General features: G+C 38.5%; 1 protein-coding gene across 4 annotated transcripts in view; it reads left to right on the forward strand.

Annotated features, from left to right (window-relative positions):
• Positions 1-23,193, forward strand: part of B3GALNT2 (beta-1,3-N-acetylgalactosaminyltransferase 2) — a 36,776-nt gene continuing 13,583 nt past the window's right edge. For 3 of the 4 annotated variants that reach the window (XM_063306628.1, XM_063306605.1, XM_063306619.1), the window contains exons 1-7: positions 1-250; positions 6,353-6,500; positions 7,541-7,641; positions 8,080-8,273; positions 11,263-11,358; positions 18,913-19,023; positions 22,446-22,524. In XM_063306628.1, the coding sequence (XP_063162698.1) occupies positions 139-250; positions 6,353-6,500; positions 7,541-7,641; positions 8,080-8,273; positions 11,263-11,358; positions 18,913-19,023; positions 22,446-22,524 (841 nt within the window). In that variant the 5' untranslated portion in view covers positions 1-138. The remainder of the gene's footprint in view (positions 251-6,352; positions 6,501-7,540; positions 7,642-8,079; positions 8,274-11,262; positions 11,359-18,912; positions 19,024-22,445; positions 22,525-23,193) is intronic. The other variant, XM_063306612.1, reaches the window with a different exon arrangement.

Raw genomic sequence — 23,193 nt, forward strand, 5'->3', positions numbered from 1 at the left:
GGAGGGGCCGGCGAGGGTCTCAGGCGCTGTGCTGCCGCCCGGAGCGAGGGCGGGCGGGGGAGACCTTTACTGTCCCTGCGGGTCGTCCCGTCTCTGCTCCGAGAGAGGCCGCGACGGCTGGGCAGCGGCCGGCGGCCAATGCGAAATTGGTTGGTACTTCTGTGCCCGTGTGCGGTCGGGGTCGTGCTGCACCTCTGGCTTCTCCTTCTCAGCTGCCCGGCCAGCGGCCCCGGGAAGCAACACCCGGCAGGTAGGTGGCGGAGGAGGGGCCGAGCCACCCAGCCTGCCCGCTTGCCTCCTTCCCGCAGGGGAGGCGAGGGGGCAGAGGCATGTTGTAGGAGGGCCTCCTTTGCGCCCAAGCGACGGCGTCGCTGTGCCGGCGGGCTCACGGCTTCGGGGAGTGAGGCAGGAGGTAGCGGAGGCGGGCAGCGCTGTTTCCTCCTCCTCCCAGCCGAGCGGTGGGGCAGAATCCGCGCGCTCTGGAGGGAAGACCGAGAAGAGGTGGAGTAGCTCCTGATCCCTGTAGAGAAGAAGGGAATGGCCAGCGCCCCTTCTAAGCAAATAAGGCTACTTGGGGGAATAGACGAGACCGCCTCAGAGAAGTGGAGAGTATGTTGGTCTCCTTCATGGAGGAAAGAGCTTAGGAATGGAGGGCAGGGGGCTTGGGTCGGGGGAGATACCCTTTCATCAGGCAGGAGAAAAGGTGCAGTTAGGATATACAGGTCATCAGTCCCGCAAACATTTTGAGAGATGCTGGATAAGAATAAGAGGGAAATGGTGATCTTGTAGATGCTGAAGAACAGGATGGGCCTGATAGTCTTATATTTGATTTTTTTTTTTTTTTTTGCTTTTTTGACTAGTTCCACCAGCTGGAGGCATATGTTTGCCTAACTGCAATTCTTCAAACAGTTAAGGTCACAAATCCTTGCTAATCTACTGCAAATCAGATACAGCTGCCAGTTGATTTGAATAATTTTTTTTATCATTCCTGTTGTAAAGTAAAATGTGGAGCAGAAGTTGAGAAATGGAAGAAAAGAGATTAAATTGCTTTCTGTGTAGACTCTCCTTTAAGTCAAAGCTTAGTTTCTGGTGATTTCATGGATATGTTCATGCAGTTTTCTTGACAGCTGTAGAGAAGCTCTGGTGTTCCAGGAGGTCAGACTTTGGCCCAGATTGGGTTAAGATGCTGCCACTTTTTGAGACATCTTGACTGTAGGAAAACTAAATAGCAATAGAAGGTTCCTCATAGAACAAATGTATTGATAACAATGTTTTAGAAATAAATTCTAAACATGCTTATCAGTAAACAACTACAATGAATTTTCCTCCTAAGGAAGTATTAGAATTTGAAAATTTCATCTAAATCAATCAATCACCTCTTGGGTCACTGCTTATAGTTCCACTCACCACCATATGGATGTATGCCTCTTGTGTCAACATTTCATGCATTTGATGACGTAGGCTCTAATACTTGTTTTGCTTCAATGGATCTATATGATTGGCTATTTGAAGAAACTTGAAGTGGTTGTCTGGAATCTGGGTGGTATAGGAGAGCTAGTAAATGTCAAGCTAAGATTCTGGTTTTCAGTATAGAAGAAGAAATTAAGTGTTGTGGGTGAATTCTGTCAATCCTAATAGTTATAAGAAGTCAGATTTGGAGTAGATTAAGGCCTTCTGTTTGCCTGAACATTAGTTTTCAGTGATACTATGAGTGACTTTGTCTTCAAAATCAAAGGATAAGTCCTAAAAGCATTGTTCCTATAAAACAATGTTTCCCAACTTGGCAACTTCAACTGTTAGGATGCCACAGAAGACTGAAAAAAAGATATGGCTGTTTTAAAAAGCACCTGCGTTTGCAGTACCCTAACCCTAACCATGCCTTTCAAATCATTTTGAAGTGTGCACATCTTTGAAGTGTGCGGGTGTGTATCCCAGAAACTTCACTCCAAAAGAAAAAGGGGGGGGGCAAAGCCAGGACAAATCAACATATACCAACCATTCTCTTTAGCACTCACAAATTTCTTAAAGCACTATCTCCTTTGGGAGAAACAGTCAAAGAAGAATAAGAACAACCACAGTCACGAATGGTGATGGGGTAAAAGGAAGGAGAGGGGGAGAAAATAGAAATTTTATTCTTATCAGCTGGCAGATTATAACTCCCTCCCCCAACTCATAGGTATTATTTGGGGAAAAAACATGGTTTTCCTATTGGGTAAATACCATCTGTTTATATCTCCTTCTGGTAATTTGGGCCAGACACTTCTTAAGATCTTGATTTGCAGTGAAGTAATGCTTTAGTTTGAAAAGGTAGCTAGAACTTAATTATTCATTATATCTGCTTCATAAGTGGTTTTGGGAATTTGATTTCAATTCCCTCATGCTTCTGTTTAATAATCTGCAACAGAAAACTTCAGTGTGTTCATGAAGGTCTGTATTTTTTATTAGCTTCCTGCCTTCTACCATTACTCTGGATGTAGAACTAGGGCTATATGCTGCTGTGATTTATGCCTCGAGATTTGTTGCTCTGTGTCTGTAACCATGTATCTTGTGTGCTCTATGGCCAGATCATGTAACCCTTGAAAAGTGTTTTCTGTGAGATTTAAAACTATAGTTGCAGTAGATGTAACTGTGTTACATTATACACTCTATTTTGTATGGAGTCTATAATTAATCTCTTACTCACTTAGAAGTGCAGAAGTGCCTATTGGTCTCTGAATTTGTTTTTGAAGTCCTGTATATTCTCTTGTTTTTTTAAAAAAAACTGTCTCTGTAGAAAAATTGGTAATCTAAGGAACCAAGGTTTACAGAGAGAACTTCTCTGACTGAGCATCATGAGCTATTACTTGTCATATCTGATTAAAGTCTTGTCAGACTTTTTTTCAAATACTCCAGATGATGAAATAAAAGCATGCTGTTCATCAAAAAACATGCTTTGCATCTCAGTGATAAAACTCAGGTATAAGACCTGCATCTGGGCATGCTCATTGTGTGCTAATAATAAAGTTGTGTGAATTAGCCATGGTTTATGGCTTGGCAGTTGTGCAAACTCATCTGATACATGGTTTAAACCATAGTGTATAAACTGTAGCTGAGTGTGATATGTGGATCCAGTTGCAGTTCCATTATTTAGATTAATTTCTAAAAAGAAAACTCAAGACAAATTCTAACATAGCTTAAAGCAGTGCTGTATACTACCTTCTACAGATTTTGGCTCAAACCCTAGTTATCGGACTCTGCTCCTTACTCTTGACCACGCAGAGGCACGATAATCCCTAATTTCCTCTTCAACTCTAGACTTGGAATGGGGAGAAGAAAATAGTCGTGTTTTGGTAATGAGTTTCTGAGGGATTCAGGGATTTTCCATTTAATGTTCTCAGAGCTACAGCAACAATCTGTCTCCTTTCTTCCAACAGCAGGTGCATGAGCAAGAGGCTTGAGTAATTAACATTCAACTCCAGGCATTTTTGGATGACGTTGATTATCAGGATCTATTTCAACTCAGATTTAAGTGCAGTTTTGAGTCTGACACAGCCATGATCTTCCCAGGGATGGCATTTACCAATAAAGAGACAGGGAGAACTCTGTTAGCTCTCCTGAATCTCTCAGTCGCTTTCCATATCATCAATTATGGTCTATTTCTGAAACAGGCATCTTAAGTTACTGAAATTGGGTTTTTGAGTGATTCTGCTTCTGTTCAGGTGTTTAATTTGAGAAAATAGTGCTGAAGGATTGCCATAGAGCAGAGCAGTAATATTACAGGTAGTCCTCACTTAATAACCATTCGTTTAGTGACAGTTCGGACTTACAGTGGTGTTAGAAAAACGACTTACAACTGGTTCTCACACGACTGTCACAGCATTCCCACAGTCACATGATCACGATCTGGGCACTTGGCAACCAGTTCACATTTATGGCTGTTGCAGTCTCCCATGGTCACAGGATCACCATTTTCAACCTTCCCAGCCAGCTTCTGGCAAGCAAAATCACTGGGGAACTGCATGATTTGCTTAACGACCACGTGGTCTGTTAATGCTTGCAGTGATTAGTTTAATGACCACTGCAAAAAGAGGTCATAAAATCTGGTCTGATTCGCTTAATGACCACTTCGCTTAGCAACTGAAATTTTGGTCCCAATTGTGGTCGTTAAGCAAGGACTTCCTGTATAGGGTTTCCTTGAGCTCTGTTTTATCTCACGTGTTTTATAACTTCTACATGTAACTGTTGGAGAGATTATATAAGGATGTAGGCTGAATTATATTAATCTTATATGAGGATGAATTAGCATTATTATATGAGGATGTCATCAACATATAGCTGACATGCAGTTTTTTTCCTAATTTCACCTCATTCAAGTGAGGAAGTGAATGTCCTGAATCAGTGTCCAGCTGAGTAATGGACTGGACAGAGACCAAAGTTCAGTCCAGACAAGTTAGATGTGCATTTTGTGAGTAATTCACCTGCTAAGTTTTTCCTGAATGCATTTCAAAATATGACTATTGCTATTAAAGCCCCAAATAATTGGGGGGCAGGGTGTCTGGAGGAATTATTTTCCTGCGTGTACTTTTAACTTGGATCATCTTTGGGATCTCTTCTTTAGGTACCTCTGTTGACTGAAGTTAAATGAACGACTACAAGAGAATGGGTGATCTTTTTAGCTGTTTCATCTTGTCCATGAAATGTTCTGTTCAGAAAGGCTTGCCAGGTGGCCACATTGTTTTTGGTGCCAAGTTAAGACTTTCTTTTATTCCAAGCATTAAATAACTGATTTACAGAAAATTTAATCCCTTGTGTTAGAATGGCTATTTCTATACATGTTATATTCTTCAAGCCGATTTTTATTGAATTTTATTGTGCTTTTACTCTTTTTGTGTAATCTGCCCATAGAAATTTATTACTTGATGAAAAAATAATAGAAAGATCAGTCTTGCTGGGGATGACGGAATCCTCACTGATGAACATAGTGAGAAGAATTGTAAAGTGTGGGGCAGTTTCCATTCACATAGCTGCTCCCGAGGAAAAACCTTAGTTTTTATGACACTAATTCAGGCTACATGTCCTTTTACCCATATTTGTACATTGGTTTTCAGCTTATCAGCAACTCATTTTTTTGTTCAATAATGTATTAGTTAAAAGGAACCCAACTATGTTTACACCAATTTTTCTTAACTAAAAAAAGAGATAGTCTTGTGACTTCAAGTTTCAACTGCTGATACTATAGGGCGGCAATGATAATCTGCATAAATGTACTGTATTAGAAGACAGTGATATTTGGAAGATCATCAAGCTACTAGATCTGGAACACACAATTTGTTGTTGGGTTTTTTTTGGGGGGGAGTTCACACTAAAATTAAAACTCTGAAATTATATCTTGTACATTATGCGCAGTCATTTTTCTAAACAGACTTGGCATTTAGTTGATTTGACATCTTAATTTTTTTATTCTAAAATTAAGTGGCATGAGATGAAACTGATCTTTTGCCAGGGCTAAATATAAATCTGAATATATCCATTATAGAATAATTTATTAAAAATAAACCATGGATACATGCTATTATCCATGATAGAATGTAAATTACTTGTTTATTGGACTTAGGAAACCATCATAGTTAAAACTTAATCACTGTATTTTAGTGAAGTTTTTTCCCATAGTAGTTGGGTATAGATATGCATATCTGAGTATGTATCTGCAATGGGAATCTGGCTCATCAGATGCTTCTGAAGTACATTTCCTAGCATTCCTCACCATTGGCATTGTCAGATAAAGCTACTGAAATGGGAAATGTAGTTCAGCAATATCTGGAAAGCCTTAAGTTCCCTACCTTCCTGAAATACTTATAAAGCATGCATATCGCTCATTTTCCACTCCTTGATTAAGTTAACAGTTGTATTAACTGTATAACACCTTACTTTCTCATTTTTAGAATAATTTTATCACATCTAAGAGGTATCTGTTTTATCATCTAAACACTTCGATTTGTTTTTGTGAAAATATAGTAAATAAATATTAATCTTTCAAGGAAGAGAACTTGTCATTGTTGTAATGTAGGAAGCTTACGTATATAACACACACACACTCATATTCATATTCAATATTGATATATATTCATATTCAATTATCTGTGCCAATTTTTTGGTTATCAAAATATGTGAAACTGTATCTCTAGTGTCCTCTAAATTTAAGCAAATATTTTCTTGTAAAGCCTGCCTTCTCATTTTATGTGGGTTTGGCTTGTTTATAAGAATTCTTGCTAAAATGTTTACAAATAATTGAATAAGTTATTTTTTACAAATCCGATCTGCATCCCTGTTTGCTTGTTTCTCTGCTAAGGCATTTTTAATTTATATCTCTTAGGTCTACTGGCTTTCTTTCCTCACTGGAAACCAAAACATTATGACCTTATTGTAGGGATACTCTCTGCACGACACAATGATGGATTGCGGAATGCTATAAGGAATACTTGGTTTAGGCATTTGAAGCAGCACCCAACATTAAGCCATCGGTAATTACCCATACTCAACTGCCTTCTCTCATGAAAATGTAAATCTAGAATTTATAGGTATTTAGGAAAAATCCTCATTGGTTTAAGTGACTCATTTCAAAATATCCTTAGAATCACTTGGATAAAAGCCCAACCCTTATGTTATGCAGAATTCTGGCATGTCTTTCCTGAATGTTCTACAAGAAGTCTTGCTTTTCTTAACAATTTCCGTGAAGTTCTCAGAATTAGCCTATATAGCTGGAATTTTCCAGGCTAATACTTTGATATAAAGATCTGTATTATTGCTTTAAAAAATTGGTAGCAGAACCAGGCTATTGGGCATGTTTCCATGCTAGTTTTTTTAATATGCTATATTTGTGATTATTAATTCATTATGTAGTAAACATTTAGAACAGCCTTCCTTTCTAATGCTTTTCTGAATTACCACTTCCATCATCCCCAGCCCCAAATCCGAAACACATCTGGATGGTATCAGAGAGGCTGGTTTAGATACATATTGTCCTAACAACCAGGAAACACACTGAGACAATGAACTGGTCTCTAATATTTATTGCTAGTACTTAACAGGAATCCTAACAAACTGAAGAAGCGTGGGAAAAACCCAGACATATAACCCCCAAGGGTTAAGGCGGTCCCGATCTGTGTCTCTTTGAATGGCTGAACAATTCATCAGTGCTACGCATGCGCTTGACAGTCTGGATGGGAGCCCCCTGCTCGCCATCCTTACTCATGACATCTATATTCTTAATTTAATAGTATTAATCTGAAACAGTTACAACTTTCTGATTTTCTGTTTCAAATAATTGAGGGATAGTGTCACAATTCTATAGAAACATGTATTAAACATACAGTATGGTGTCCCCTCTCTACTAGTTCCTTTAATCTTTTGGAAAGAAGTAAAAGTGGGACAAATGTATTCTGATAGATATTATGTTATGCAATCTTTAAAACACACACCAGTTAACTTTTCTAAAAATTAGTTAACTTGAATCCATTCTGAAGATAATAGGAGAAAAAATAAGTTATTAATCTTATTTTAGTGTCCTTGTGAAGTTCATAATTGGTGCACATGGATGTAATGTGCCAGTGGAAGATAGAGAAGATCCTTATTCATGCAGACTTCTGAATATCTCTAATCCAGGTAAGAACTGCAGGGTTGGGTGGGGAGGTACATTATGGTACATTCCCATAATCAGTCATACAAAATATTGTAGCCGCTATGATTTCTTATCTGCAGAAGTATTGTTAATCTTAAATGCATTTAAATAGGAGCTCAGTATTTTCAAGTAGCTGTGATAGTTTAGCAAATTACAATTGCCTTTTCATTGTAGTGAGCCAGAAAATAAACCACAATCCCACCTATCCCTGTTAATTTGAATAAGGCTCAAAGTAAATAGGCTATAGTTCCAAACTAATATATTAAGGTTAAGGAGTAAGGTGTAAATACATTTATGCACTGCACCTGCTCTTGATGGTAATTAATATAGAAACTTTCCATATCTAAGAGAGTTACTGAGTCTTGACTGCCTTCTTATTTTAGATGAGCTTGTTTTGCATGCTTTGTTAATTTTTTTCATAGTTCTGAATCAAGAAATTGAAGCCTTCACTTTGCCTGAGGATGATACTTCGATGCTGTCAGAAGACAGAGTTGTCAGTGTGCATTTCAAAGTCCTTTATCCAATTGTCATCACTAGTCTTGGGGTATTCTACGATGCTAAAGGTGTTGGATTCCAGAGAAACATCACAGTAAAACTCTACCAAGCAGAACAAGAGGTATGCCACGCTTCTGTAGTTCTTTTAATAGAACAGGCCAAATCCATAGTCTCTTTAGGCAGTGGGACTAAGTGGGGACTATTGGAGTAGGTATCCATGAAGAAGGAGCAGGCAAAAAGGCTTGTGGTGCTGTTACCTGCAGTCAGTTTGACTATTTTGTTTCCTAATTGTTGTTTTTAATTGGGGCCATTAGAAGTGGCTAGTAATACAGTTAGGGTAAGTGGGAAACGGAATAGCGGTGGGGAAAAAAAAGAAGGACAAGAAATCAATTATACCTGTGATACTGTATATATTTTGTGAGCATTTAGAACTCTGGATGTGGCAATGTGGTAGGGACAATTGTTACGTCATAAATTTTTTGATGTCTTCAATCTGTACTGGAGTAAAGAGGCTCATAGTACTAGAGGGGAAGAACACAGGCTTACTAGGCGGTAAAAGTTGATTTTGTAGAGATCAAAATTATTAGTGACTTTGGAGCTTGATGTGGGGCATGGTTTGGTTTGGCTTGGCTTGGCTTAGCTTTCTTGTTGGCTTCAAGAGCCACTATTCTACAGCAAGGATGTTAACTTTCAATGGCTCAGGGCAGTGCTTTGGATTTTTTTTTTTCTGACCAAGAGCCATACTGTTCATGACACAGGGCAAATAGGGCCAGGGGAAAAATGTGAAAAAACAAGCAGCATTTAAACTTTAAAGCAAACACTAAAATTAAGTTTCTAGCTGTTGAGACACAGTTTGTCACCAATTTCTAACCAAAACAATGGGAAAGGGGAAGTTGGAGATCTCATGGGTCTCAGCCACCCTTGTTCTACATTTGCATTATGTTTAGAAGAGTACAGATATTTTTCTAGCATGCTTTTGAATGGATGGCTTGTGTTTATTGGATTTTTGTAAATTGTATCTCTCAGGTTTGAACATTGTAAAGTGAAATCTAAATACATCAGCAATGTAGTCTTGTAGCCTCTTCAGAAATAAATCCAACAAAGCTCAGTGGGCCTAACCACTAAGTAGATATGTAAAGCATTGCAACCATAATATGAATACCAAATAAAGGCCCATGTCTTGCAACAGTTATTAAAGGCAGAGATTCTTAAGTTAAGAATGTGTGGCCATCTTCCTCAGGTCTCATGAGGCAACTGCCATGTACCACCTTAGGAAGAAAATGTTGTGGGGCCAGCACTGCCTTGCAAAGGGCCAGGCATGCTTGGTCAGCAGTGGGACCAAAAAGATGGCAAAGGTCAGCAAGGGTGGCAGGGGCAGCGGAGTGCAGGAGACCAGAAGGGGGAGTTGGGGGAGTTGAAGGGCCCCTGCAGGTGGGTTGCCAAGCACCCGAATTTTGATCACGTGATCGTGGTGGTGCTGCAATGGCCGTAACTTTGGGGACCGGTCGTAAGTCCCTTAGTTTAGCATTGCCATAATTTTGAACAGTCACCGAACAAATGGTTGTATGTCAAGGATTACCTGTAGTATCTACATTAAAAGTAGGGAAGTGTATAACAATTGGCATTGTATTAGCTCTAATCTTTTGGAATTATTTGTAGGAGCATTCCTGTGTAACATAAATTATAACATGGAAGGCAAGTTGCCATATCTTCATGTCACTGCAGCAGATGTGTTTAAGTCTAAAATGTATTATATTTGTATTTGTATTCAACGATTAGACAATAAAATCGCCTTTACTGGAATTCTGATGCAGAGGACAAAATGTTCATCTGAACACCTCCCCAAAATGACAAGTCAGTTGCATCTGAAATAGTCCTGATTAGTTATGTTAAATTAAGATACATTATTTACATCTAGGTCACTTGTGTAATGTTGTAAATGGGTACAAATAATGTAATTAGTGCCATTTACCTAAGGATGTCATTACCAAAATGATATAAATTCCTGCAAATGGACTATTTCAGGATGTAGTAGACATTGAGGAGTAAAGACACCCCTGCCTCTTCCCCCTGTTAAATCAAGGTTTATTGTATTTGAATACTAAATAATGTTTGCTTTGTAACACAGCTGAGGTATATGTGTGACGTGAGAATTGGTTTCATCAGCTGATATATTTTCCTCTATATCTATTCAATGTCAATTTGCTATGGCCATGTATCTACAGATGAACATGTTTGATGTCTTGGGGTAAATGCCTGGCTCCTTCCAGAGGAGTGCATTGCAGATCACCCTCTAGACGAGAGAGTGCTCATTTATGTTGTAACTTGAATATGGTAAGAAGTGGTAGTAGTTTCTTCGGAGCTGTGCAAGCTGTCTGCTTATTCTCCAGGACAAATAATAGAAGAATCCTCTGCATATGCTAGCTGACTTAAAGAGATTAAAGATGCATTATGGTAATGCCAATATGACTGGCTTTAAACAAGTAAGACCATTTCATCCACAAGTCTGAACATTTTTAAGTTATTATTTAGGTTGTGTAACATTGGATTACTACTGGTAATTAAAAACATAATTTAATGCAGAGGTGGATTAATGTAGTCTGTAGATACCTTGGAGATATTTTTATAAACCTCCAGATGATTGTTTATATCTTTGTTAGGTATGTCAAACTATCTAAATTATTTTTGTTCTGACAGTGATACATTTAAGCATGAAAGGAATTGATTAGAGTGATGAAGTTTTGCAACAGACTCTGTAAAACATAGTCAACTTCTTTTTTAAGCTCGTCTCTTTGTTTTCAACAGTGTCGTAATATTTTTGTAGTTATTAGGTGCAGGATTATTATTATCAAAATTTAATCACCGCCCATCTCCCCCAAAAAGGTACTCTGGGCAGTTTACAATAAAATCAAACTATAATCATAAATGTTAAAATCTCATAAATACTTAGAAGCTTGAATTTATCAGAATCAATCATACATAAAAGTGGTTTATATGTTCTGCTTTGTTCTAAGACCAGTTATATTTTTTTTTCATGAATTGGCCAAGAAGGTATGACTTTCATGAACGGTTTTCCTGGCTCACAAATGGGTTGCTTATTGTTTCCATAGGAGGCACTCTTCAGCGCTCGTTTTAGTCCACCTAGTTGTGGAGTGCAAGTGAGCAGACTTTGGTACAAACCTGTAGAACAGTTCATTCTGCCAGAGGTATGTGCGGTGTATTTCTGGGACATACATAAAACTGATTCTTCTCGATGACATTTTCTTTTCATTTATTCCTATTTGTTCAGCGTTGTGTTGTAATTAATAAATTATTTAATTTAATAGAACTTTGAAATGTCTCACATAATACCCACTAGTCTCCTTTTCGTTTTGAAGTCTAAAGATCTATGATACTAAAGTAACTAAAACCTTTTAATGACCTTAATAACTTAATAACATGAGAGAAATGAGATATAAGCTTTTGTGAGCATTGTCTCCACACTTCGTATAGAAGCAGAAGATTGTACGTAGGGTTTGTTCATGAGGTGAAAAGAAATATATTGCATTCTGGAATTACAAAAAAATTGAAGACTTTTTCATTATTTATATAGTGAAGGGTGAATAGATCAGGACAGATAAAAACAAGATGGATTTAGATTTGACTTCAAGATCTAGCTCAGGTGCAGACAACTCGTGAACTCTAGAGTAAAATTCTGTTTCACAGCCTGATTTCTGTAAACTTGGCCAACTTCATTCATAGCTCTATTCTGAGATTGAATAAAAAAAAAAAATCTACTAAGCAGCATAGAAAGCATTCTCAATGAACAAAAATGTGTGTAGGAAAGGTACATTATCTGAGATCTTATAAGGTCGACTAGGTATTACCACATGCTGAGATCCCCCAGGGATTGATTATATTTAATTTGAAATAATAAAAAAGAACAAAAATCATGCTGCTGACAATACTTTTCCCTACAAATTTGAATGGCATGATTCTGGATGGTTCTTGGGAGTGACATGTTGACCACCCTTGATTTGACCTATGATTAATGAACAAGACAGAATAATAAATCATCATTTTATCTGGTTTATTTCAATAAATGATAATTTAAGATGAATACAGTATCACTGAGATTAGATATAATGGAAAACTTTTGTTAGTTTAAAAGTGGAACCAAAAACCTCTGTTGTCCTTGCAGATATACCGGAGGAGAATGGTAGGACAAGGAGGCTTGTGCATATTCTTCTATCACAAGAATAAGCAATCGTTTCCACACATTCTGGATTATAATTTCCATAATCCCTGATTCTTTGCTATACTGTCTGGAATTTAGTGAGAATTATAGTCCAGAATATTTGAAAGATTTACTTTAGCAAAAATGAACTTTAAAACATTTGTCATGGTTTCAGAGAATGGCAGAATTAATTGTTTTAGTGAAGTTAAGTTTTCATATGTTGAGAAGATGCTGCCGTCTAGACTGAGTATCGTTAATTGTGAACACAAAGGGCTTTGTTCTGAAGAGAACACTTCTGTTCAGTTTGAGCAATGGCACTCGCTGCCAGGCAGCTATTCAAATTCTGAGAATAAGGATTAGGGATGGAAGACAGGATTGTGGATTCAGACAACCACATTGTTGAATTAAGACATATGTGAGGTGTTAATTCAGTAGCACAATGAATGCTAATTAAATGCTTATTCCATTAATTAGACATTTTGCCACTTTATATATATGTTTTTAAAAGCAATAACACCAAAGTTGCAGAGCCTTTTTTATCAGCCTTTTTTGTTATTTTTCTAACATTTTATTTGAATCAGTATTAGAAATCTACCTCAGGCCATCATTTTCAGACATTCAGTAGTTTTGGCAAAAACATTTAAGCGATCATTTTATGTTTATCAGTGCTGCCTATATTCCCCTTCCTTTGAATCTAAGCAAATAATATTATTTATTTTATTTTATTTATTTTATATCCCGCCTTTATTATTTTTTATAAATAACTCAGGGCAGGGAACAAACCTAATATTCCTTCTTCCTCCTCTTTTCCCCACAACAACAACCCTGTGGGGTGAGTTGGGCTGAGAGAGAGTGACTGGCCCAAGGTCACCCAGCTGGCTTTCATGCCTAAGGCGGGACTAGAACTCTCACTCTCCTGGTTTCTAGCCCATTGCCCTAACCACTAGACCAGACTGGCTCTCTGGATAATATTATTATCCAACAACAGAAAATATTAAAAAATCTATTAATATAACATAAACACAACTATAGGAAAAAAGTATAAACCATAGTACTAAGCAACACCCACACATATACTGGGCAAGACTTCGTTGCCTCCACAATCTCCGCATGCCTGCTTAAACACCCAGGTCTTCAGCAGCTTTCCAGATGTTAACAGGGAAGATGCTGCTCACAGAGGATAGCTGGTCCCACAGGAAAGAAGCTCTGGCAGAGAATGGTCACCTCCAGGACCCCTCCCAATACACCTGTGGGGTAGGGGCAGGGGGCGCTCTTAACATGCACTATCTACTTGCAGACCTTGGGCGGGCAGATTCTACTTGGAGGAAATGGTCTTTTAATTACCCAAGCCATGCACAATTTTATAGGTTATTACCACACCTGGAAATGCACCTGGTATCAAGATGGCAGCCAGTGTAGCTCTCTCAGTATAGGTGTTGTATGTCAGTATTAAAGCACTCCTGTAAATATGCATTCTGTGCTAACAGTGGCTTCTGGGTGGTCTTTAAGGGCATACCCATGTAGACTGAGTTATAGTAGTCTGGTTGGGAGGTGGTGAGGAAATGAATGACTACTGCCAGTGCCTCCTGTTTCAGAAACAGACATAACTGGTACATCAACCAAAGCTGGACAAAGGCTCTGCTGTTCACAACTTCTGCCTGCTGATCTGCAGGAGCTGTGAGTCCAGAAGAATCCTCAGATTATGTACTAGATCCTTTTTGGGGAGCATAGCTCCACTAAGAGCTAATGTCAGAATTGCAGCATCTCAGTTGGTTTATGCATTAATAGCTACTCTGCCTTATTGGGTTAAGCCTGAACCTGTTCCTCCCCATCCATACCCTTATAGCCTCTCTACCCTGGGGCAAGACTTCCATTTTATCTGCTATTCATTCTAAGGTAGATTTGTACAGTTGGATGTAATCTGATTACTGATGATAATGTACACCAAACTCTCAAATAATATACTCTTCCAGTGTTTTCATGTAGATATTAAATAAAATGGAGAGGGTCAAACCCTGGGGCATCTCGTACTGCAGTGCCCAAGACTTGACCACTTATTCCCCCCATGCATCAGATGGAGCTGCCCCCTCATAAAGGAACAGAACCACTGCAGAATGGTGCCTGCAACCCCCAACTCTTGCAGATGGTCCAGAAGGATACCATGGTTGATGGTATTAGAGGTCACTGAGAGAGCCAGCAGGATGAGGAACATTGCATTACCCTGTGTGAGTCTCATCATGCTTCACAAATGTGATTAGTGCCATCCCCTGCCTGGATCTAAACCCAGATTGAAAAGGGTCCAGATAATCTCTTCGTCTAGAGTTCTTTGTAGTTGAAGCACCACTACTTTTTCAATAACCTTCTCACAAAAGTAGAGATTGGAGATGGGACAATAGTTGCCTGGCCCTGCTGGATCCAAGGTTGTCCCTTAAGGAAGAGGCATACCAGAGCTCTCATCAGGATCCCTGATATTTCCCTGCCCCAACCCCCAGGGGTTCACCTGACTCTAAAAACTGGCCCATTCTATACATAGATTAGAACCCTTTCCTGGATTAAAATATGAATGTGGACTTGTTCTAAAAATACTAATTTTACATTATTGATATTATTTTTTTGTGGATATTGATTTATCACACTGAACTTTTTAGTGCCTGGATAATATGATAGAAGAGTAATTTTAACAGTGGCTTGTTGAAAATGAAGGTGAGATTTGTCCATCTTCTGATCTTTTTCATGCTTTTAAAGGTGTTAGTGAAAGGAAGATTAATACACTTTAGGGTTTGGAAGCTTCAGACTGATTAAGTAAGGTAGTCCCCAGCTTAAGAATGAATTCCATTCCCAAGGTCTGTCCTTAAGTGGAATTTGTATGTAAGCCAGAACAGTATTATTGTATAATACTGTATAAGTAGTATTGTGTAATTAACTTGAGCCATTGTGTATTTAACTGTATATTACTGCCAGAAGAAATAGCTAAAGAACTAGAACCTATAAGAGATTAATTTAAAGGAACATTGATTTGTTTATGACTCTTCATATTTTAATGCTTTTATTAATGAGCTATGGAACAAAAACAGATAATGTACTTTTGGACATTTTTAAGAGAGCTGCATTATTTAAGTACATCTTTTGGGATACATACCTAAGTTATACTTAGGACAAGCTGGTTTACTTTTGCTTTATTGACTGTAGCAAGGCCTTTGATTATATCAATTATGCCAAAATGAGGAACATATTAAGGTTAATGGGTGTGCCAGAACACCTGATTAGTCTTCTTAGGATTCTTTACAATGAGCTAGCAGCTAATGTGATAACTGAGTTTGAAGAAATACAGTCCAAGTGAAAGAAAGAAGATAAATGCCTTTGAATTAATGGACTTGAAGGCTGTTAGTAAGAGTGCCATGAACTGCAAGAAACAAAGCTGAATACTTCTTTGAGGAGATGTTGAGCAAGCAGAAACTCATATACTTTGGGCTTGTGATGTGAGTGGAAGGTGAGCTAGGAAAAACAATTGTGCCTAGCCAAGTGGAGGGAAGGGGGAAACAGTAGATAAAATGGATATATGAGGTCACAGCTGTCATTGGAAAGTCAGTGAAAGGCTGTGTGTGTCAGATGTCCCTAAAAACAGGATCAGAGAAGAACAGCCAAGGAACAATTATCTCCAAAGTAAAAAAAAAAAAAGGTTGAATTCTGTTATATACAAGCAATTCAAAGTCTTTAGATTCTGGCTTTATTCCTCGTCCACTTTTTGAAAAGCTGATGTAGTGTGCACCTCAGTATCGTTTACATCATAGCTGCTAGCCGCATTATCGGTGTGAGATTCATCTCTTACGGTGTAGATTGTTTCTAGAGACAGGTCAGTATGAAGGGCATTTGTCCTTTCAGTCATCAGGAGACTGGTCTAGCTGGATAGTACCTAATTAAATAAAACTGCAATTTTTCTCTGCACATTTATCTGGGAGTAAATCCCACTGAATTCACTGGGACCTGCTTCTGATTCAGCATTTCTAATACTGATAAATTGATTATTGCATAATGTTTTTGCTATTCTGGTGGGTTTGAATACTATTCTGAATATATTCAGGCTCTAGTGATGACTGGTACAGAATGGTATCATTAATGTTTATTGCAATTCCTTTCTCTCTGTATTTTCTATTTAGTACCTACTTCCTAGTAATGCATATACAATTGGAATATGAATCTTATGGAGTACGTTCAAATCTGCAAAAAATTATGATGTGATTCATTTATAAACGTGAAGGTGTCAGTCTCTCTGCTTCTTGTTGCAACACAGATTAATAGTGGCTGCCCCTGTGAAAATGCTCAGCATTTTATTCTGATGTTCGAGCTGCAGATGGGGAGACACCTACTGAAATGAAGGAGTGATATCTGACTAAATCTGGCTATAAATTAGTTTTGGGGTTATTTCTGTCAGCTTCTCCTCTTTGATGTGCATTAATTGTCTTAATTACCCCCCCAACAAACATTCAAATTGGCTAGCTGCATTTTCAGTGCTGTGTGCATACCTGGAAAGTCAAGTTAATTGTATAACCCCTGGTGCAAGTAACCATGCCATGGATGTATATTTTATGAGCAAGACCACTGTGCCGTGCACTTGGGAGCAGTGCATGATAGATGGTTTGTTTCTCTAACTTTTCTTTGTGCTTCTTTGTAGTTTGTAAAGGAATAGAGTGTCTCTCTCTTTTATTAAACGTCATGGCAGCACATTACACATGAGCCGTAAACCATGAACTTCTCAGGATTACTATCTTCTTCATCTCGTTCTTGTCAGATTTCTTTCTGGGGCCTTAGTCGCCCCAGATTTCTAGAAGGCAAAGCCTCAGATTGGGCTTATTACTTACAGATCTGCCAGTAATTCGCCAAGAGGAATACTGTGGTTTCCATCCTGGGAGTGTAGAAGGTAGGGCCTGTGGAGTCCTTGCTGCTCTCTGAGCCTTGTTGTTTTCTTGCAGACGTTTCATTGCCAGACTAGGCAACCTCTTCAGTGCAAAGAGGGAGTGGGCCTTGCTCTCCGTTTATATACCGTGGCTTGCCCTGCTTGTGTTGGTGGGGGTGTTGTTCTCTCCTTGGGAGTTCCTTGATTGGGCTGTTTCCTGCTTGGTTGATTGACTGAGTTAATAGTTCCTTGATTAGGGTATACTGTGCTGTTTGATTGTTCATCTGGTGTTAATCCTGGTGTTAAGGGCCTGGAGGATAGTCTTCTCATTTGTGGCCCCTCTCTATGGAATAGCTTGCTCTTGAGGTCAGGATAGTTCTTTTCCTTTTGTCATTTAGGAAAGACTCTGCTTTGCCACACAGTCTTTGGAGAGGAGAATCTCATATAGGGTTGACAGCTTTTAGTTAATGAGTGGGCCACTATAATGTTGGCTATGAATTTATGGTGATTATATGTAATGTTATTGTAATCTGCCTGGAATTCATAGAGTAGCATCATATAGAATAAATAAATAATCTAAGTTGAAATTACTATAAATAAAAGGAACTAGCACCATGCAGTTTTTCTGCACTGATATAGTAGATGAGGCTTCTAATTTGTGCCTGTGTAAAACAATAGCTATGCTTAAAAGACAGAGGATATTTTGGATTTAGACAAAACTTTACCAATACAGATAAAAATCTGTGCTTTGTCAGAAGGAAATTCTAGCATATTCAGTAGGGATTGCTCTAATTGCTAGTACGCTGACAAATCAAGCATAGCACTCAATATGAACCAGGCTATCATAGCCTGGTTAGGTAACTGTACTTTTAAAATGTCCTAGGCACTTGCTAACAAATCAACGTGCCAACTTCCCTTGCATCGAACTGTACTTACGAAATATTTTTGGCACCTTTGCATGCTGAAGGAGACTAGTTTTATCTGTCTCTGTTGATCTTTGAAGGTTGCAGTATTTCACGAACTGCAGATATCAGTTGCCTGTATCTTTGACAGGTGTATAAAAGAACTCTGGTGTTTTACTAGTCTGGGTAGTACTTTTTAAAAAACTAAAATTCTATTTAACCACTTAAGAATTATTCCTCATGACGAACAAATGATAAGCTTTGTCTTATCACTGATTTTTCGTTACCAAATATTCAGCTGTTGGCTCAGCTAGGCATATATTTTGGGCTGTTGAAAGCATTCAGAACAGGTGCTTTGCAATGAGTTTTAGTCTGGGCAAAGCACTATAGCAGCCATATTATTTGGAATTCTTGCTCAATTGCTTTGAAGGCTTTCTTTGGGGTTGCCAGTGAAACAGCTGTGCCTACACACACATGTAGACGTGGTCAGGAAAGCAGCTGCAGAGGCCTTCCAAAACATGTGGATTCTTCAGTGCATTGAGGACAGGTGCTTGGCACGTTCTAACAGCTCATTGCAGAGTACTTTTTTTGAATGCTCTGTGCAGCTCTAGTCTGTGTATCAAAATTAAATAACAATTCTTTAGGTTTGTTCTGTCTTCAAAGCATTTTAAAGGATTTCTGAAATACATTTACCTAATGTGTCACATACTGATATACTGTCAATAGTATATGGTGGCTGTTTTGACAGAGTTTTGAAGGCACCATTGTATGGGAAAGCCAGGATCTGCAAGGCCTTGTTTCTAGAAATCTTCATAAAGTGATGGTGAATGATGGCGGCGGTGTCTTCAGAATCACCACGGTCTGTCTTTTTATTCCCATTTCTTTTAAGCAAGTATTTTGGTAAACTTTCTAAATGTTTCAGATTCTTAAATACTTTATTTTCCTCTCTGTCCATACTGATTTATATATCTTTCTCTTTCAATGTTATGTAGCTATATTAATTCACAGTTGAAATATATACCCAGAAATTAAATGCTAGTGTTTCCAACACATGTAGCTCCTCATCAAGGACTTCATTTAAAGCCACTAATCAGATAAACTTTCTTAGCTTAAGAAGGATGAGACACATTTTAGCTAGGAACTATTTCTGAACAATTATACCAAAAGAGTTTTAAGAAAATTAGAACTTGCTGAAGTATAAAATAATTATAAAATATCCTAATTCCTTTCTCTGTCACCATTCACTTTGAAGGTTATGTTCACTGAAAAAGGAACATAAAAGTGTAAAAAAATATTCTGCATAATTTTGGGCAGTGATGGACATCTTGTGCAGATATATAAAATTATATGTATTTAATTGATTATGTGTCATCAAGTTGTTTTCAGCTCCTAGCAACCACATAGATAGAGGTTCTCCATAAATATGTATTTAATAAAATGGGGGAATGTAGGGGTTTTGGGCTGTTAAATACACACATATACCTTTATGCTGTTCTCTTTTGGGGTAAGCAGTGTATGCAAACTGTAGAAAAGGTATAAGAAGTATTAAGCCAAAGCAATTAAAGGCATGGGATAAGAAAATGAAATGAAATATAGCTAGATCTAGTTTCACCAACACTGTTTACTGACTTCTCCAATCCTTTTGAACTTTGCAAGGCCAATCCTTGTTTCTGCCACATTCATCTACCACATTCCCTTTTGTTCTTTATTTCTAAAATGTACATGGAAATATTCAGTGAATGCAATTATTAGTGTTGGACTTCTCACACAAGAACAGAACATGATGCTTGAAAGACTGCAAGCATTGCTAAGGCAGAAGCTAATAACAAAGAAATTATTTTTCAAATCTAGATGCCCTAAATAACTACAGCTAATTTGAGACCAAAGTAACCATTAAACTCCATGTATGACTTCTGTCAAAAACAGCTGCTGTGTGCTATTTCTCCTTAACTGAAGGCCATCCAAAAATGTGGGCTACAGTCCTCCCACTTTTTGTTTGCAGGAGTGTTTGGAACTCTGTTACTGATGCTTACTCAATTGCAAACATAATTGGGTTGACCCGTGAGTTATCAGTTAAAATATCTCAGTTGGATTGCAGTTCTAATCCACTGTATGCTGGAAGCCAATGGTCCTCCTGAGTTGTAGTTTACAAATCATGGATATAGACTAGGGGGCTCTGTATCCAGGACCATTCTTTTATCAATAGTTAACTTTGTCGAGACTCTGTAAGCTTGAATTCCATGAAGGGTATATACAAAACAGAAAATATGTTTTTTTCTGACTGTGACACAAGCCAACGTAATCTGGAAATTCTGCCAAACCATTTAGGGTCAGACACAGCACGACTGAAACAAAAACTGGAGTGTTTTGGTTGTTCCAGATTTTGACTTGAACAAAAGCCAGAGTGGTCTCAGAGTGATTTTATGGGGTTGAGAAGCCAAGCCTGATAGGCATCGCCCACTCTGCATAGCTTATGCACCGTCCCGGCTTCCCAGTACATTCCTCCCTCCTTCCTCACCTCCTTCCCCAGCATAACACATTCCACCCCGCTGCTGGTCTGTGATCTTCCCAAAACCTTCCCTCCCTGCCTCTTCTCAGCTGCTGCCATCAATGTATTGCTGTGCATTTGTCCCTTACCACAACAGTCTCCGCAGTGGGACACAGGCTCCCAGCATGGCATATCCACCAGCTGGCCTGCCCCCCAATTTTCCCTTCCCTTCCCCTCCCCTGCTGCTGCCGATGTCCCAGTGAGAGAAATCCCACTGGCTGGCCTGCCTGCATGCCTTCTGAGCTTCCCAGTGCCTTTCTGCTGTTGTCAATGTCAGTATATGCGACCACCAAGAAAACACTGCAGCTTTGGGATTTTCCTGCTGTTATTTCTGAGCCATTGCTGTCTGAAATAATTGTGTTTTGTTCTGTCTCAGGAAAAAAAGAATCCAGTATAGAGACTAAAACATCTGAAATGTGCATGTTTTGGTTCAGACATGGACCACTTGAAAATAGCTATTCCAGGCATGGAATGTTTTGTGCACAGAATATTTTCCACATTGCTAAATTCTTCATGTAGTTTATGATGTATTATTTCACATTGGGGAGGGGCAGTTCTCTCTATGCATCTGTTTTATGTGAACTGCAATGAATGAGGGTGATCTTGCAAACAGAATGGTCTTCTGGCAAAACCCTTTTATGTCCCTAAGGAGTTGCTGTGAAGGGACAGTCTTGATTTATACTCCTTTCCATGATTAAGGACTGTTAATCCAATATTAGCTGTTTAGGTTTGCACATGTACAATTGATTTTATAGTTTCCAGGATGAGCTTAGGGTACCATGTAGCTTAAGTCCTGCATCATGTCCCATATGTCCCTTCTGTGATTTGCAGCACCATCTGGTGACAGTAGCTGTTTTCAACATAAGTACTGATGAAATGGTGTTACGTTCCAGCTTGTCTCCTTTCTTCTACTTTTCACCATTGTGTCCAGATGAGTATTTTAGTCTCATGGAACATAGAATAGCCAATTTCAGGAACTGGGACATTAGCTGCTAATTTTAATGGAAGTAAAGCAGGGATAAGGAAACCTGTTGCCCTTGAAATATTGTTGGAATTCAAATCATAGACACCGAAAAAGGCAGAGTTAAACCAGAAAAGTGTGTGTTTGCTTAAAAGCCCTACAAATATATCAGCTGGTGGTGCAAAGCATTTAAAGTATATGTTCTGGTTTTGTAAATTATTGCAATATAATTACTATTTGCTCTAGCACATGGCTTCAGCAACACTGAAAATAAGATAAAACTTCTGGATGCCTTGACTTAATGCTGGAATAAAAATCACATAAGCCTAATCTACATTTACATTATGTAAGTGCTTAACTATATCTAGCTCAAACTTGTCTGAAATATTATTTGATGCTTTCAAAATCATAGAATGCATCTTTTGTGACATTTTACACATATCCATGTGTTTGCATGTAGATACATTTTTAGAGAGAAAATGTTGGATCTTGAGAACTGCCAAGTTCTGTTCTATTTGCAGAATAGGATTTTCCTGCCATTTCCCTGGCTTGTTGGCCTGTGTCCATCTCCAACTGAAGGTTTTAGGATTCTTGGGAACAGTAGGAGGCAGAGGCTGTGATTCATAGATTATCAGAGCACTAAGAAATGTGTTCTTAAGAAGGAATCCTGACAGTAGAATCAGAGTTATCCCGTATTAATTGGGCTAAATGGAATAAGTACAGAATACTGTAAATTTTAACTAACGATCTTTTTAATCACTGTCTGCAATAGGCAGGAGAAGGATCACTGCCACATGAATTTACACAAGGTGTGGAGGGGATCGCAGGCGGCTTTATTTATACAATTCAAGGTAAGCAGCAAAAGATACTGATGCTTCCTTCTTTAATGCTAAGCAGGTAGATGAAATACGTATCAGGTCTGGATGAATTGGTGGATTTGTGTTTTCTGATCAGCTACCTCAATCTTGGAGCCCCTATCCAACTAGAAACTGTTGCAGTTGTCTGACTACTTAAAATACGGATGGCAAAAGGGACAGAATTACTGAGGCATGAAGTGTCCAAACCCTCAGTCTTGTTTGGAAGTTTGTCTTTGTTCCAGTAGAGAGGAAGCCTCAGTATTTTGTGGGTTATGATCCACCTTGTGAAAGAAGTTTTAATATATCTTTAGCCAAGTATGGTTGAGAACTCTAGTTTTCTCATCTTGCAGATTTTTTTCTTAGGATTATTATCTATTGCAAAATAGTATGAATTTAAAGAAATAGCAGAGAGACAAGACTATACAAAATAGCCTTGCTTCTGACATAAGGACTTCCATCAGAGGGATGGGGAAGAGATAATTCCACCACTCTTCTGTAGCTGCTACTACTCTGGATACAGTACTCTATATACGGTTTGACTACTAGCTGGAGATTTTGGCAGAATGTAGAGAGGGAGAAGTGATAGGGAAAGGCGTTTTGCACCCATAGAAATCCATTTGTATGGTTCATTATTTTGCCCAATCATTTTTCAGAGTCCCTAAT

Source organism: Candoia aspera, chromosome 1 (assembly GCF_035149785.1).
Source record: "Candoia aspera isolate rCanAsp1 chromosome 1, rCanAsp1.hap2, whole genome shotgun sequence".
NCBI lineage: Eukaryota > Metazoa > Chordata > Lepidosauria > Squamata > Boidae > Candoia > Candoia aspera.